The sequence below is a fragment of the Heterodontus francisci genome, chromosome 15 (genome assembly GCF_036365525.1).
Source record: "Heterodontus francisci isolate sHetFra1 chromosome 15, sHetFra1.hap1, whole genome shotgun sequence".
Classification (NCBI taxonomy): domain Eukaryota; kingdom Metazoa; phylum Chordata; class Chondrichthyes; order Heterodontiformes; family Heterodontidae; genus Heterodontus; species Heterodontus francisci.
Window position 1 is genome coordinate 78,419,634 of NC_090385.1, and position 18,803 is coordinate 78,438,436.

Genomic DNA, 18,803 nt, shown 5'->3' on the forward strand with positions numbered 1-18,803 from the left:
TACCCCTAGAGGATGCTGCACCAAAATGGATTTCTAATCACAAGTTCCAGTGTTAAAAACCCATAGAAAGTCTATTGGCAGAAGATCTAATGAACAGTTGGCGCAGTTTGTTCGTCACTGACTGCAAAATCAGAACCATTGCATCTTGATCAGGGGAAGATGGTTAGGGCCATTCCAGTGCTCTGGGCAGGGGCCATCACTTAGTCACTAATTAATCTGTACTCTTCACAAAGCAGAAAAACAGTGTAAAACAAACTATTATTTTACTTTTAAAGTCAGGATGGCATTTTAATTTGATCCTCGTCCCCGCTTTAGCTTACTTATGCACTCTTTGCTGATCAGAATCGAGCAAACTACCTGCTGTAAAGATTTTCACTCCATTCTGCTAATGCATGCATCAGTTCCTGTTACCTACCTCTGCAGGAACCCAACTGCTGAGGTGCCAGTAAAGTAGTAGCAACAGATTCCAAGCACGTTTTGATAAGAATTCCTTGGAGGATTTAGAGGTGCATGCTACGCACAAAATAGTTTCTAAAACAAAAAGATAGTCAGTCTAATTTATACAATTTGTAAAATAAAAAGGTTTTATTTCTTTTAAAGAACTCTCACTATCACATGACTTGTTTCTTGAACAGGCTGTAATATTCACAAAGGCCTCTGAATCAAGCAACAAATAGAACAAAAGCATATCCCACTGACAAAATAAGAATTGGGCCAAAACACAGAGCATGAGAGGAAATAATATGCCTCAGTAAATGTAGACTTTTTGTTACATCAAAGATAAATATTTACAATTTTTTTGTTTGGAAAAAAAATCCCACCACTCTTATAAAATATCCCAGTTCACATTTTTTTCTTGAAGAATTTTCTTCATATATATATATATATATATATATATGAAAAATATAACATTCTGCATTGAATCTACAAGGCATTAACAGTTTAGATATAAAATTTTCATCTTGTGGTTTGTTAGCACCATGTTTATGGTGACCTAAAATTACATTCAATATTATTTTCTAAATCTGGTTTACATCAAATTCCTGGTAAGAAAACTAAATTCCTTAAAGAAGGTTTTTAGCATCTATATTACAAAATATAAATAGGATATATTGCCAAAAAAGGCTTAGTTGTGTTAAAGATTAGCCTGAATGACACCCTTTGGGTCATTAAATTGAACTTAATGTTGATTTATTTTTTGCTAGGGCAGGGGAAAGGTGGAAAAGAAATAGCATATGAACAGGAACAAAATACCATCAAGGATTTCGTCATCATGCACCAACTGCAAGACTCTATGTACAGAACTACAGGAAAATACTTGGAATATTATAACTTGTTTAATTCTGGGCACGTCTTCTGTGATTGAAATCTGTGCCACAGCAAACAGAACTAAACTAAGTGCGATCTTAACTCTCAGTCCAATTAACTTTAATTCAGGCTACGTCTGGAGCCCTGAAAGCAGGATGCATCAGCCCAACTGATGACCTACCAGTGCAATGCTCTGCCAACTGGTCACCAATACCAATGCTCAATCAGGCCTGAGGAAAGCCTGCCTGTGCAATTAAACAGTTCAACTTAACATTTACTTAAGCATTCACCTTTGGGAACAAAGGAAAACCAGATTTAGCTCAAGGCCCATCTTAATTATTTCTAGCACAACAGCAGAGGACAGCAAAAGCAGTCATCAGAAGAAGCAAAGTGTGTGTGAGATTTTGACTTTTCATCAAAGCCTAAAATTAGAAAATCACTGCAGCATTTAGGTCTCCTGATTATTTTACTGATAGTGATATATGGATTTAAAATGGGATTCTTTCAAAGTGTAACTGACAGTGATGGCCTGGGTACAGTATTAAATATCCTGACCTAGATTCTGAATCAATAACTGCTCATTTACAATCCTCGAAATGATTATAATTGGACAGACAAGGGTCCAACATGTGTGAAAGATACAAAGGTTTTGCTTTCTACATTATTTACAAATCCATTGGCTCTGTTTTAACCACTACAGGAGTGGATATGGCACTTGGACTAGGAGCCATGTTGCTGGGATAGTTAAGCATGCTCGCCGCATGCGAAAACATCGGGGCATTTTCCAGTTTCAGAAACGGCATGGCATCATGCAGATTGGTATCTACAAGAGTTTTATCCTGATCATGTCTATGGTCGGGGTGTAGATTCAGTACCGAACACTCTTCATTGGCTTCCAGTTTCACTACAGGGGTGAGAGCACAATTCGGGCTGTGCGACAACGAACAGCTGAGGTTCTCAGAGCCTTGTCCAGTAGTTTCAAAGTCTTTGTCCATTCCTTCAACCTTTATGACAGATGTTGCAATACCATTCGTACTGCTCAGCATCACAGTGTGGAGATGCTGATAGTTTAGATCACCATCCAAAGTAGGTCCAAGCTCCTTCTCCATTCCTGGCATTTTGACTCCAGGACTAGTGGCATTTGCACTTGTGACTAAAGTCTGGAATTCAGGAGTGTCCAGAATGGGTTCCGTTGGTTTAAGCACCGTAGCAATTACGCTGCCTGGACGATGAGCAACCATTGGCTGACCATGGCTGTTGATGGTCACGAGTTGTGTGATGGCATCGGGAGAAGGTTGTACACAATTGTTTATCACAGTCTGAAATCCACCATCAGCTAATGAAAGACTGGTTGCAATCACTTGGGCCTGCTGAATCTCAGATAAGCCAGAACCATTTGCACCTGTGGGAGACAAAGTGGCTTGGATGGTGATAGCTTCTTTTGAGCCCTCCGAACATGGAATGGCACGTAAAATAACTTTGGAAGGAGAGTTGTTCAATGTATCTGTTCCAGACAGCACTGTTGTGAGGGGTATAGTCTGCAGCATTAGAGTACCGACTGCATGTGCACCAGAAGTCATCACCACAGGAACCTGGGCTGGGACATTTATTGTCCTGCTTGATTCAAGGAAAAGAAAACATTAATTAACCAATTTTCAGACCTGTAGCACAACAAATGAGGCATGGAGAATACCTACTGTTAAAACTCTTCCAAAATACTCAATACATTTTTTTAAAATCAGTTTACACAGTAGGGAAGTCCAAACCAAATCATGCTTAGATTCAACAGAATGGAAAATAATAACCATTTAATCAGTGGCCAAATGGATTGGCATTTCACTCCTTTCTTACCCACCCACTCCAAAAACCAGTCCAGATCTGTTCCTTGCCAAATCATTGCAAACAATGTTACTCAAGCATTGGTAAACCTGTCATAACATATTGAGGCACCTAGTCTTCCACAGAACCATAGAAAAGATAAGGCACAGAAGGAGGCCATTCAGCCCATCGTGTCTGCACCAGCTGAGAAAACTAGCCACCCAATCTAATCCCACCTTCCAGCACCTGGTCCGTAGCTTTGCAGGTTACAGCACTTCAGGTGCAGGTCCAGGTACCTTTTAAATGAGTTGAGGGTTTCTGCCTCCACCACTAATCCGGGCAGTAAATTCCAGACACCCAACACCCTCTGGATGAAAACATTTTTCCTCATGTCCCCTCTAATCCTTCTACCAATCACCTTAAATCTGTGCCCCCTTGCAATTGACCTCTCTGCTATGGGAAACAGGTCCTTTCTGTCTACTCTATCTGGGCCCCTCATAATTTTGTACACCTCAATTGTCACCCCTCAGCCTCCTCTGTTCTAAGGCAAACAACCCTAGCCAATCCAATCTTTCCTCACAGCTGCAACTTTCAAGCCCTGGCACATGACTTGCCGCAGCTCCCTAGCCCATTATAGGAAGGCGTGCATCTTTGTATGAATAAAATTTCACTGTACTTCCTGCTGCAGATAGTGAAGTCCAATATGTAACTGCTTCAAGCTTCTTCCTTTCACGCGTACCCCATCCCACTCATGCTCCAGGTACTCCTAACCTCCTTTTCAGATTTCCTGTCCAATGCTGCAGATTTAATTCCCCTAAAGTTGAAAGTTCATAACAGTCTCATACTTGGCTGTCTCAAAACTGAATAGCTTAAATGTCTAAATATGGAAGAGTCTCCTGACCAATGCGTTTGCTTATTAGCCAAATGACTGTGGTTAAGCTTCACCCAAGAGTTTGAACACATGCCCAATAACAGCATTACAATGCAACATTAAGCACACCAGAGTTCGGGAACCTTCAGTGTGATGGCAAACTGACATTCTTTAGTGGCCAGTAAAGATCTTGATGTACTCATTTCTCTAGAGATAATAGTCCCAAAGTTCTGGCAACATCGCCTGAAGTAGAATCTCTACCCACGAACCTGGCCCCATTAACCAGATCCCTAAAAATACAAGTCAGATGATGCAGACAAACATTAGGTAAATGTATTGAAGATATCGTCGGAAACAAGATAAAGTTATATAGTGCTCAACCATCCAAAAAACACTTTTAAAAAGTTACAATTTTGGAAGAATAAGTTAAACAAGCAATAAACAAGAGAATATATTATATCTGACATTTGTACGATAAGGAAGAGCTTGATTTTTCTGCAAAACCCATTTACAGATTAATCATACTGAAACCACAGTAAAGTTCACCATTACCTGATTGTGTGTCCAGCTGATGACATCGTTACAGCAACCTTAGAAACATCCGGTGGTCCCTGTTGAAGGGCTCGATTGCTGTGTAACCCCTGTATGGTTTGTAAAAACGGACTCTGCTGTCCTCCTTCCTTCTGGGTGGGATGACTCAGCAAGGAAGTGTGTTCTTGCTTGATGTGCTGCACCAGCACACTCTGTGGCACAGCTGTCACCTTGTTCACATTCTGCAACTGCGAGATTCCACGGGTGGCGCTTCTGCTTTTTGCCTGCGATGTTGCTGAGTAACTGGATGAAGTCATCAAATTAGATGTAGGGTGCTCGGCCGAATCATCGTCTATGACCACCAGATCCTTGGGCATCTCTTTGAACTGATACACCAGCCGCTGACCTTCCACTTTAGCCAAGATCCCTCTCTGGTAGTAATACCTAAAAGGAACAATCATTCAGAATTCAACTGCTGTATAATGCAAGATAAAGGAAAATAGGATAAGAGGAAACAAAAGGAAAATTAGGAATGCACCGGAACAATTCTTTAAAAAGCTCACAAAAGTAAGGCAATACAATGTACTGACTATTATCTGTGTCCAACACGGCTGAACTGACCCCATTTTGTGAAAAATGCATTAACTCGGGCTCTACTCACCTAAGGGCTCTACCCATTGTTTCATAGTTCATATCAGGTTTATTTTTGTGTTTGCCCCACAATTTGGACACAGCCTTCGAGTCCACTAGCTTAAAGATTCCCTTCTCTCTCTGTGTCCATTTAATGTACTTCGGACAAGTGTTCTTATCTTGAAGGAGAGCCAGGAGGAACTCCCAGAGATAAATGGTGTTCCCTAGAAAAAGAAGAGTGTTATGAAAGGGAAGCTGAATACATTACTGTTCGACTTCTTTAAAAATAACCACAATAAACAGTGCAAAAAAAAGACATTAGGTATGTGCAGAACTGATTTTCACAATGTGTTCTCACATTGCTAAAAATGAAGTACTTTTTCAAAGTGATCCAAGAAGAGTTGGTTTATGAAAGCTTCCCACTGCTATTTTCTCACTTGATCTGCCTGTTCGTATTTGCTGATTTATACAGAAGTTGAAACACTAATCTTTTGCTTAGTAGTTTATCACCACCAGGAATCTCTGTCCTTTTGAGAAGCCCAAATATTTATTCCTTTTGCAATCAATTATGCATGGTCTTTTTCAACCTACAGAAATGTCAGACCTGGATTCATTTTTATTATATAAACATTTATTGACACCTTGGATGAACTGTTAAGTGAATACTTTGCCTTTACTTTGATTAAACCAAGAAGTCGCTATTCTAGATGGCATCTCCCTTACTGTTAATGTACAGCTTAGCAGAACGGCGAAGAAAGTTATTGAAAGTATTATGGCATCTAGCCATTATTTTAGAAAAGGTCACCCATTTAATTTTGTGGAAATAATCAAACTTTGAACACTAAGGGACCAAATTTAACTTAAATCCCGCCCATTGGGAAATAAACAGGTTCGGGTGCAATGCTGGTTCTATATCCCACCCAATTTTCTCTCCATTGAAGTATTAGGCAGGGTGTAAAGCCGAGGTTACAACAAATCCTGTGGGTTTCCCACCCAGCAGGTTAGGTTAAAATTACCCCCTATAATTCTGCTCATAAAACAATATGGAGCCTGATTTTTCCTTCACTAATAAAATGACTTCCTCTTTTGCTGCAACTGTAATATTCCTAGGTCCAAAGTACTGGCAGGCAGCTTGTCCCTAGGCCTCCAATAATGCTGATCCGTAACCGTCAGATGCCACAGAAACATAACCAGGGCTTCCCCCGTGCGTCAGCTGTCTCTCTCTTCCTCCATGTGGGAAAGTACCTTGCCTTTGCTTATGCCTCAGTAAGTCATCCTGTTGTTATTTCAGGCACAATGGGCCGATTGGCCTCCTGTATTATTTTACACTTTTCTATGATTCTAAGCCCATACTGCCATACACCACAGGGGGAAGTGTGCAAAAGTACTGTGCCAACAAATCTTTTATCACAATGACTATTTAGAGAACACTGAATTAAGGAGAGTTGCATCACATACAAGCACATTTTTTAAAAAACCTTTATATATTTTTTGGTGGACATCGAGTGAGTGATGAAAGCCTGGAGAATGGAACATTGCCCCATTTGGAGTAGCAGTGCCAGTAACCATCACTTCCATATCAAGGATATAGCACATGCACGTGCATAGTAAATGAGGCAGGGGGAAGTGACACGACAATAAATTCTGCTGCAGACCATCATTTAAGAATTCTTTGTTGGAGCTATATTTGTTATATGCTCAAAGAACCATTTCTCATTACAACATTAAACAACAAGGGAACAGATTTTTTTAGATCTTGGTTTCTTAGATCTTTGATCACAAAAATATCCAAGATCTTTCCCTTGCAATGAAATGGCTGACCCTTCAGTATTCCTCTCTGGTTCTGCAGAACGTGCCAGTCAATGCGGTTTAATGTCAGGTTTAAAATTGATTAAAGCCTAATTCTGGGGTGGAGGAAAAAAAAGGCAGGGGGAGCATGGCAAATGGCAAAGGCTACTAAGAAAAACACGTTTTTTGTGTTGTCAGCAAACCCATCACTCAGTGTTATCACAACATCATTTTGCTGATGATACAAAAAGCTGCTGAAAGATAAATCACAATGCTTGCACAACTGTCGAGCTGTCATGCTAATGATGCTTTACCTTTTCCATCCTTATTTTTCTTTTTAATTGGAAGGTGTGGAGCTGTGACAGGCGAAGATGGGCGAGCAGGTTTCATCTTCCGACCTGGAAAATCATACCACGTCACTCAGTGTGCGCACATGGTACTCTCTGATTAATACTGCTATCTAAACTACAGCATGCACCAGCACACATGCTGGCCACATTAACATGTGTGCACCCATGTGTCTGTCACTGATAACAGCCAACATGAATGCAATTTGGGGAAATGTTCTAGATGAATACAAAATTACCGGATTGAAATTCAATCGCAGAAACGGTGCCGACTTTTCAAAGAGGCTCAAATAATCAGGGAACCTTTTTGTTCTGGGACTGAAAATCTTTTCTGACTGGAGTGAATGGAAAGTTGTTCGGTTGATTATAATTCTGTGCTTAGACCAAGTATGTACAGACGGGCAGTTATACTGCTATTCGCATGTTGCTGTAAATATGTTTGGGTGCGTACCAATGCAAAATTGATATTATGACTACGGAGCACATTAAAGCCTCTGGGTGCAAGAGGCTATTCTCTTACTGGTTGTGTTTGCTGCCAGTAGAGTCCAACTTCAGTTTTATTTTTACAGGGATTATACTGCACACACAACAAAGGACCACCTACAAATATTATTCACATCATCCTGATTTCACGTCTGAAAACGTATTGAACACACAACCCAAATGCACATTCTTTAACTGGGACAAAGAAAAGGTCAGGAAAGCGTTGACTGCAAACTGGTAAATATCAGTCAGATGCAGAATGCCCCCATTCACTCAAAAATTTGCATGCTATATCACAGCAAAAAATAAGCACTGAGAAGGGAAAGTCAAACAAAACTCAGATATACTTTTAATTGCTCAATGAACAAACAGATTTGCCTCATCATGCAGTTATTTTACAAAAAATTATGAGGTAAAATAAATCTGGACTACAAGTATCCTTGCAATATGGTCTTGAGCACCTCAAGTTACATTCCCCACTAACAGAGTCTGTTGGTCTAGAACTTACCTTTCTTTTTCCTCTGTTTAAGTGTATTTTTTCTGGGCGACTCATCTGCAGAATCATCTTCATCACCTGTCATGTGAGCTGAAGCCATGTTGATTACCTCTGGGACCCTATCTGATGTGACAGATATGTGAGGGACAGACGCAGTGATTTCTCCATCCAGAGAATTTGCAAATCCATGAACTAAACAGGGATATAGGTGGGAGGGGGAGGAGAAGGAAAGTGGGGAGAAAAATAAGGTTTTGTTGACACAACATTGACCTGAGGATTTATGTTTCCACACGTAGAACATGCTGAGTGTTTGGCACCAATGTACCATTGCTGCTGACAGATCAACGAGGAGATTTCTTCGCAGTATGCAAAGTGCACTCCATCGTAATGCCTGAACATTTTCCATCAGTTAGTATTTTACTTTTCCTTCATTCTACCAAGTACACCAGCAATGTGTCTTCATTCAATCAATGCTATTTTATGAAACCCATAGAATTTATCTAATATGAGAAACTGGGCTTCAGGCCAAAGACCTGACCACAAGCTGAATCATTTTGTGCAGTCTATACTTATTTTACATTAGAACAGATGTAAACCAAACAATTACAATGCAAGGAGTGAAAAGGAAAGTGCCAAATGTCAAGGAAAAGAATGTGTAACTGTAACTAATACTCACACATTCTTTTTTCGTCCAAGATTGCATTTGGGGATTCCATGTTGAGAAGTGCTTCAGCAGCCTCGATGGTCTCCATTGTTTCATCTTCATCCTGACAGGAAGCTTCCACTGAGGATCAGAGAGATCCACCACAGGAGGTTAGCAAAGGGCAAAGATTTACAGGTGCCAATATTAAAACTAAGATCCCCATGTACAATCATCAGTCCTTTCAGGCCCAAAACTGGCCAGACAATTTCAATAACAAATTGGGTTTGATGAATTGCTACAGAGTTTTTTTTTTAAAGTTAGATGCACAAAAAATAGCAATATAATTGGCATGTTAAAATAAGAATCAACAGACTTTGCAACCACAATCGACAATATAGCCCTCGCGTTGTATGAGCAACAAGAGGGCAATCAAACCTAAATGAGTGTTTTCTCACAAACCCTCTAGGGTAAGATGTGGATGCCAACTAATGACTGCTTTCAGCATTTTGGCAGCAACACCAATTTCTCAGCTAGTGTTAGAGCCCTGGCAGCAATCTGCAAAAGCTGCAAGGAACCAGAAAAACAAAAGTAATGACTCAACCAGTAGCTGAGGCTGCTCAAATATTAACAAACTCCTGTCTGCACTGCATCAGGCAGCCCAGGTGAGCATGGCAACTGAACAGCAAGACATCAAGCCCTACTACCCTCAGGTTCCCTGGCAACAGTCAACAGTCAAATACATTTAATTACCAAGTATAAAATGGAAACTGGATTTACATTTACCTGTGTGAATCTGATCTGATTCTATATCACAGCTAGAACTTTACAGCAGCACTAGATATTTGAATTGATATTATTTGCATGCGTGTGCCACAGATCCGGACTCTGAAATGTTTTTGAAGTTTTGCCCTCTGCAGCGGTTCACTACTGTGGAAGGACACTGACTGGAACTTAACCCAAAACTCTCCCCAACTGCAGTTAGTAGAAAAGTGGAGCAATCTAGCACACTGCTGGAACATTCCACGTTATGAGAAGCCTTTAGTACATGCCTCTCGGGAGATCCTATATAGACAAAAACAAAATCAATTGTTGTTGAAAGGGAGGCAAACCTGCAAGATTGCAACCCCCAAAATACTGATATGCCATGAGCAATGCAATGGGAGGTCTATGAGATAACATGCTATCTTTCATCAAAAGTACTGCTGTAAAGCTATATATTGTAGATCACACAATCATATAGCTATAAATCTGGAGGTTAATTGCGGTTGGTAAAGGAGACTTGCAGAGTGGTGCATACTTGTAAATTTTCTAGGTCCAGGCCAAGAGAAAAAAGAAACTTGGAATGACTGTATTTCTTGTTATGAGTCTGAAATGTGACAAGCATTTATTAGACACAAGTCTCCTAAATTCTGTAAGCAAATCTTCCTTGGTAAGTCACAAGATGACTTATCCTGGAAAGACAGGAACATTATTAAATGTAAAACAATGTATTATTCTGCTGCGAAAGTGTAGGTGCGTGTCCCTCTCAGGCTAAAAGTTACAAATGTTCTGCATTCTTCAAATCAATGCTCAGGCCAGTTTTCGGATAGGTTGCAGATCAGAATCCTGGTTGTGTCCGTGGGAACACAAGTTAAGAACTGCAGTCATCCTAGCTCCAACATTAAATATGATAAAAAGATTTGTATTAGTTAGTGATATGTCTGGAGTGTTGATGTACCATGTATTTTTGACCATTTATCATCAAAAGAATTAATTACTTCGAACTTCAACTTTAAATAAAAACTGCAGCAAATTTATGTGAAGACTCTCTTTGAATCCCCCTCTTCCTTGCCCCCTCTGTTTAATATGAGTCAATGAGTCATGAGATCACTTATTATTTTCTTACATATTTACACACAGCCTCTCTTAAAACAAAATTTCTCAACATAAGCCGTAAAACTTGTCCATTTACAAAATCATTTGAAGAAAGGCTGCTGGCACTAGGATATAAAGAAATATTCCAGCAGTACAGATGACTGAATTTATTTATTTTTATTTATTTATTTAGAGATACAGCACTGAAACAGGCCCTTCGGCCCACCGAGTCTGTGCCGACCATCAACCACCCATTTATACTAATCCTACACTAATTCCATATTCCTACCTCATCCCCACCTGTCCCTATATTTCCCTACCACCTACCTATACTAGAGACAATTTATAATGGCCAATTAACCCGCAAGTCTTTTGGCTGTGGGAGGAAACCGGAGCACCCAGAGGAAACCCACGCAGACACAGGGAGAACTTGCAAACTCCACACAGGCAGTACCCAGAATTGAACCCGGGTCGCTGGAGCTGTGAGGCTGCGGTGCTAGCCACTGCGCCACTTATGTGATGAACTCTGGGAAATTAGGTACACTGTACAATCAGATGCAGCTTGCAGAGTTACAATTCTGGGTCAAAATATTAAGTCCAAATTCAAACTTTTGGAGAAGCCATTGAACTTAAGTACACATTCTAAAGAAGGCATTAAAAGTCACAAAATAATTCGATGGCTATTGTGAAAGAGATTTTTGATTCTTTAAGTTCTTATATTGGACATAGAATTTTCAGTTACTGAGAAAAAAATTAAATCTTCTTGTACTGATTGAACAATCAATCACTATCTAATAGCAGATCTGTGTAATACACAACAGTGACAGGGAATAAAAACAAGAAATGCTGGAACCACTCAGCAGGTCTGGCAGCATCTGTGGAAAGAGAAGCAGAGTTAACGTTTCGGGTCAGTGACCCTTCTTCGGAACAGGGAACTCTGACATCCTTAATATTGTAAATACCTATCACAGCTCCACCATCAGGAACAATAGGTACTGCAGATACTTAAATGAGTTTTCAATGAAAGATGCACCCCACATATCAAGCTCCATATACAGCTGAAATATTTAATATATATTTCTATATAAATATATCTATTTATTGATCTAATGTTTTCCACTGACTCTTTAAAACTTATTTAAATGTCACAGCTTTAGGGAGTAAAATACCTCAAATTTGTGGCAAAATCATTTATGCAGGAAACAAATTACAATGATTTGTTTTCAGTAGTTGGGATAGTGATAAGAGTTCTCAATGTGGATTATACTATATGCATATTCCTCCTGGCAGATTCAAGTACCATCTCACTCCTCCTCCAACAGTTCAGCTCAGTTGCTAGCTTTTAATATTGCCTTGACCCTAGTATCTATATCACCAGTAGATCATTGGGTAGATTTCAACCAGTTACATTAAAAAAATTGATAGCTTTATCTTAATGTAACTGCTTTCCAAGTCTGCCGTTCAAAAGGGCTCAGGATGCAATATACACTATTCTCTTTAAATCTTTTAAGATTAACTTATCATAGATAGGGCATTACTGTCAACAGGCTCAGTACAGACTTAACTGCAGCCTATACTGCTAATGGGAAATTAGAGGAAATCTAGTGGATACAATTACAATGTGCTCAAACTAAGCATTGCTGTCAATTGCTTTGCCCCTTACCAACTGCAGCATTAATCTCAATCCTGCCAGCCCATGGCCAACAGTGGCTTTCTTACTTCTATGTTACAGCTATCTTAATCAGAAAATCAATCGACCACCTTATAAAGTTGCATGACTTTTCTGTGTTGGTGCACAGGGTACAGTTCTTGCTTAAGAAGTGGGGGACAAACACTCCTTTTACCATCTAGCCAGGCTCTGCAGCACTATCAAAAACTGCAAACTGCAGCAGAACTTGCAATTTACTTTAAAATTACATTCTCCTGCAATTACCATCAGTATGGCCAAGTCAGAGTTTTGAAAAACAATCTTACATGAAATGAATGCTTTACACTTCCAATTAGTAACAAAAATAAAAAATAACAGAGATCATTATTCTAACTAGACATCACCGAGTTCAAGCATCATCCACTGGCTTTTTCAGATTGCTCGTGCTCGAGACACAGATAGCATTTTGAGATACAATGATTTCCTTCATTCAAACTGCAAGAACATTAAACATATAAGTAGCAGCTGATTTCCACAAGAAAATAAAACAGCATGTGTTCAATTGGTAGCTGTTACAATAATCTATTGCTGAACAAAGTTTGTTGAGTTGGACGACTGACCTTTGCTCCCAGCCTGCAAGCATGAACAGCAATGGGCCATTACTTAATATATATTGTGCACATGTCCCAATCAGGATCTCAGCAACAAAACCATAAAGAATACCTAGAGTGCTGAGAATCATGGCATCCTTCGCGATAATTCAGTCCAGATTTCAATCATGGGTCACATGCACGAAAAAGCCACCCACAATTCTACAAGACCTGCTCATAAAGCATGGGTGATATTAATTTGGTAAAAGTCCAAAGGAAATTTGAGGTTGCCATCAGCCCCCACCACAAAAATCCAGTTCAATCCACGTGGTTATAAAATGTAAACCTAAAGGCTCACGTTGAGTCAGCTCTCACCATTTTCTCTGGATCAGGAGACCTTCTCTAGGGGCCTCAGAGCAACGTTCGCTGACTGTAAATATGCCAAGCCCACTCGTCATCCGTATGCCACAATACAATTGCACACCCATATGCAAGCACACAACTAGTTCAATATCAGACCATTTAAACTCAATGTCACACCACCATTTGCACATATGCAGTACTCAAGCAGTGACTGCCAAAAGCACCTGCGCATGCACAAATAGTGGAACTGTGTTCTGGGAAGCAACCTCCCCAGAAACCATCCCACTCTGCTTCATAAAGAGACAGAAACGTATGAAGGTCACTCCCCCACCAAGACCCAGCCAACAACAACTTGCATTTATAAGAGTACTTTTAATGTGGTAAAATATCCCAGGGCACTTCACAGGAGCAGAATTACACATAAACTGACACCGAGCCAAAGGAGACATCAGGACAGGTGACCAAATGTTTGTCGATGTGGTAGATTTTAAGGAGGTGGTGATTTAGGGAGGGAATTCCAGAGCTAAGGACCTAAACAGTTGAAGGCATGATTGCCAATGTTGCAACAAAAGAGGTAGGAGATATAAAAGGCCAGAGTTGGAAGAATGAGTTCTAAGGGTTGCTGGGCTGAAAGAGGTTACAGAGATCAGGAGGGATATTGAACATGAGGCTGAGAATTTTAAATTTCACGCATTATCAGATTTACTGAATTTAATTTCACAATGTGTCAGTGGTGGGATTTGACTCAGCCTACAAGGTAATAATCCAAAACCAACATCAAATATTCTGATAAAGCTACTTAAATGCCTGTCTGTCAGAGTATGTGTGTTGCCACTGACAGAATTACAGCTTGCAGTGCCAGGTTTATCTTTGCCCATGGGCATCAATATAGTGCAGGAAAATTTGTACTTGCACTAAAAGACTTTAATATCATACTAATACAAATCCTTGTCTGATGTTCTAAACTCATCATCTCAAATCGTTCTCGCCACCAACAGCAGATGGGTATAATTACCATTTCTTCACTAATGTGTCGCTCAAATGCTCTCGCCAAGTTCAACCCAAGTTTGGAACAAAATAACTCGGTGTCCTACAAAATCTCAAAAGGTTAATATGCAGATACAGCAAACAATCAGGAAAGCTAATAGAATGTTATTGTTTATTGTAAGGGGATTTTAATACAAAGGTAGGGAGGTTATGCTTACAGCTATACAGGGCATTGGTGAGACCACATCTGGAGTACTGTGTACAGTATTGGTCTCCTTATTTAAGGAAGGATGTAAATGCATTGGAAGCAGTTCAGAGAAGGTTTACTAGATTAATACCTGGAATGGGCGGATTGTGTTGAGGAAAAGTTGGACAGGCTAGGCTTGTATCCGCTTGAGTTTAGAAGAGTAAGAGGCGACTTGACTGAAACATATAAGATCCTGCGGGGTTTTGACAGGGTGGATGTGGAAAAGATGTTTCCTCTTGTGAAAGAATCTAGAACAAGAGGTCACTGTTTAAAAATAAGGGGCCATCCATTTAAGACAGAGATGAGGAGAAATTTTTTCTCTCAGAAGGTCATGAGTCTTTGGAACTCTCCTCCACTAAAGGTGGTGAAAGCAGAGTCTTTGAATATTTTTAAGGCAGAGGTAGGGAATGTGGAGTTGAGGTTACAATCAGATCAGCCATGATCTTGTTGAATGGCGCAGCAGGCTTGAGGGGCCGAGTGGCCTACTCCTGCTCCTAATTTGTATGTGCATATGTACACAGCTCAGAAATTCACATATACAATAGATTTTACTGCATGTTTTCAAACTGGGGCTCTTAACAGATTTCTCTAATTTCTCTATTTATTAGTACTTTATTTTGGGTACAGCCTTGACTCAGAGGTCCTGCTCTCACCTCTGAGCTAGAAGATTGTCAGTTGTGGGGGGTTAATGTCCCACACTAGAAACCTGAGCACATAACCTAGGCTGACATCCCTACTTGGGTACTAACAGGGATGAAATCATTTGGATGAGACATTAAATCGAGTCTCCTTCTGCTCTCTCAGATGGATGCAAAAGATCCCATGCCACTATTCAATGAATAGCAGTGTATTGTGGGGTGTGCTGGCCAATATTTATCGTCCAACCAAGATTACTAAAATAGATTATATGCTCATTATCTCTTTGCTGGTTGTGGGATCTTGCTGTACACAAATTGACTGTTGTTTTTGCTACATTATAACAGTGACTAAATTTCAAAAGTGCTTAATTGGCTGCAAAGCACTTTGGGACATCCCGAGATCATGAAAGGCAGTATATGAATGCAAGTTTTTTCTTATCTATTCCAGCGATGGCGAGGAAGGACAGTACCGAGAGAAGAGAGGTAACAAAGAAGATGCAATGATGTAAAACGTTGTGGTTTCCCTGGAAACGGTTTCAAGAAACAATCAGCTACTTCTTAGGCAAAATCCTTGTAAAATCACTGCCATGAATACTTAGAGGCCAGATGAATGAGCTCATGAGACAGTAAAGTAGTACCTGGCTGGTATTGGGCTGCAGTGCCAATCAGCAAATGCCTCCACTTGGAACAATGTGATCTATCATTGTGTAAATCAGTACTCAAACCAGTGCTTTTTATTCATTTTACTATATTAAAAAGAAAACCTTCTGATTACTAGCTTGAAATTAGCTTCCAAAATGTGCAGTAAAGATAGCACAGGTCATTAACCCTTCATTTGATCATCAGCGCACACAAATTAGGAGTGACTGGCAGTCCTCACCAGAGAGCTACAATTAGCAACAAAGCACAGCAACATTGTGATTATATTTTCCACTTAAATGTTACAATTGAGGGGTCTGTATAACAGCAATAAACTACTCAAGCATCACTCTTTCAATTTGTTATTTGAGCTCCTCAATTATATTCCTGCCTTGTAATTATCATCATGTATTCATTACCCTCCAATTTCCCAATGTTACAATTTAATAGAGGAAAAACGGTATTTGCCTTCACCCTGCCTCTCATTTTCTCCCCTAGTCTTTGGAAGGTTGGAGTTGCAGTTGGGAAATAGCTATAGTTTCCCTCAGGTACTTCGCGCAAGTGCTAGTTCTTCATTGGTAGCGACCTTTAACATGGCATTTCAAAACTGGGGACTCTCAGAGGCCAGCCTAACCCTGCCCTCACTCAACGTTCAAACCTGAGCACTTTCCAACAAGAGACAACAGTGACCAGAAGTGGCGACCCTGTCTGATTTCACCCTTTCCAGTCTGGAGGAAAACTGTTGTAACCTGACCCCGAGATCAGTCATTGCAGCAAAGGGCAGGAACTGAAACCAGGACTGATTTGTGTGACTCAGTCCCACACTGAGCGGTGTACTTAAAACTAAGCTGAGGTGGGTTAACTTTAATCAACCCATCTTCACCTATTTTTTTTGCCTAAATGAAACTGCAGAGGAACGCTACACCCATAGCAGCCTGGAGCCCTCACAATGATTGATAAGTGACTATTTAAACTGCAGTAATACAATAAACTGGAGTCGCTCTGAACAGGCTCCAGAAGCTGGCCGAGCGCGTCTACCCTGAGGCACAGTGTGGCTTTCGTGCAGAGAGATCGACTATTGACATGCTGTTCTCCCTTCGTCAGATACAGGAGAAATGCCGTGAACAACAGATGCCCCTCTACATTGCTTTCATTGATCTCACCAAAGACTTTGACCTCGTCAGCAGACGTGGTCTCTTCAGACTACTAGAAAAGATCGGATGTCCACCAAAGCTACTAAGTATCATCACCTCATTCCATGACAATATGAAAGGCACAATTCAACATGGTGGCTCCTCATCAGAGCCCTTTCCTATCCTGAGTGGTGTGAAACAGGGCTGTGTTCTCGCACCCACACTTTTTGGGATTTTCTTCTCCCTGCTGCTTTCACATGCGTTCAAATCCTCTGAAGAAGGAATTTTCCTCCACACAAGATCAGGGGGCAGGTTGTTCAACCTTGCCCGTCTAAGAGCGAAGTCCAAAGTACGGAAAGTCCTCATCAGAGAACTCCTCTTTGCTGACGATGCTGCTTTAACATCTCACACTGAAGAATGCCTGCAGAGTCTCATCGACAGGTTTGCGTCTGCCTGCAATGAATTTGGCCTAACCATCAGCCTCAAGAAAACGAACATCATGGGGCAGGATGTCAGAAATGCTCAATCCATCAATATTGGCGACCACGCTCTGGAAGTGGTTCAAGAGTTCACCTACCTAGGCTCAACTATCACCAGTAACCTGTCTCTAGATGCAGAAATCAACAAGCGCATGGGTAAGGCTTCCACTGCTATGTCCAGACTGGCCAAGAGAGTGTGGGAAAATGGCGCACTGACACGGAACACAAAAGTCCGAGTGTATCAGGCCTGTGTCCTCAGTACCTTGCTCTACGGCAGCGAGGCCTGGACAACGTATGCCAGCCAAGAGCGACGTCTCAATTCATTCCATCTTCGCTGCCTTCGGAGAATACTTGGCATCAGGTGGCAGGACTATATCTCCAACACAGAAGTCCTTGAAGCGGCCAACACCCCCAGCTTATACACACTACTGAGTCAGCGGTGCTTGAGATGGCTTGGCCATGTGAGCCGCATGGAAGATGGCAGGATCCCCAAAGACACATTGTACAGCGAGCTCGCCACTGGTATCAGACCCACCGGCCGTCCATGTCTCCGTTATAAAGACGTCTGCAAACGCGACATGAAATCGTGTGACATTGATCACAAGTCGTGGGAGTCAGTTGCCAGCATTCGCCAGAGCTGGCGGGCAGCCATAAAGACAGGGCTAAATTGTGGCGAGTCGAAGAGACTTAGTAGTTGGCAGGAAAAAAGACAGAGGCGCAAGGGGAGAGCCAACTGTGCAACAGCCCCAACAAACAAATTTCTCTGCAGCACCTGTGGAAGAGCCTGTCACTCCAGAATTGGCCTTTATAGCCACTCCAGGCGCTGCTTCACAAACCACTGACCACCTCCAGGCGCGTATCCATTGTCTCTCGAGATAAGGAGGCCCAAAAGATAAAAGAATACAATAAACTACACAAACAAAATCTTGAACTGCAATTTCCCATCTTTGTTCTCTCCCTCCAGGTCAAGGACATATTGTGCCACTACCAAATTCATTTTTCTAAATGATGGAGACTGGAGTTTTAATTATCCATCCTGCACTGCATGATACCAGCATTGGCAAAGTAAACCACAGATGGTACAATGAAATTCCTGTTACAATACCATTAAGTGCAATCCTGCAGTACTGCCCAGTCAGCAAGCCTGCCAAATAGACAAGCTGCCTTTCAGAGATTATCCAACATCATCAGCTGCATATACTGCCCTTTGTGCTTTTCCACAAATGGACTCTTCAAATCATGTCACATTTACTGCTTCCTTCACTGCCATTGTGGTGAAGAGCCAGAGAAACCTTGCTGTACACTGTACA

The 18,803-nt window shown here is 41.0% G+C and overlaps 1 protein-coding gene across 14 annotated transcripts in view; it reads right to left on the minus strand.

Annotated features, from left to right (window-relative positions):
• Positions 1–554: 554 nt before the first annotated feature.
• elf1 (E74-like ETS transcription factor 1) overlaps positions 555–18,803 on the minus strand; it is a 280,446-nt gene continuing 262,197 nt past the window's right edge. For 13 of the 14 annotated variants that reach the window (XM_068047711.1, XM_068047709.1, XM_068047704.1 and 10 more), the window contains 6 exons: positions 8,949–9,056; positions 8,285–8,464; positions 7,261–7,344; positions 5,190–5,382; positions 4,550–4,972; positions 555–2,925 (listed from right to left, as the gene is read on the minus strand). In XM_068047711.1, the coding sequence (XP_067903812.1) occupies positions 1,974–2,925; positions 4,550–4,972; positions 5,190–5,382; positions 7,261–7,344; positions 8,285–8,464; positions 8,949–9,056 (1,940 nt within the window). In that variant the 3' untranslated portion in view covers positions 555–1,973. The remainder of the gene's footprint in view (positions 2,926–4,549; positions 4,973–5,189; positions 5,383–7,260; positions 7,345–8,284; positions 8,465–8,948; positions 9,057–18,803) is intronic. The other variant, XM_068047715.1, reaches the window with a different exon arrangement.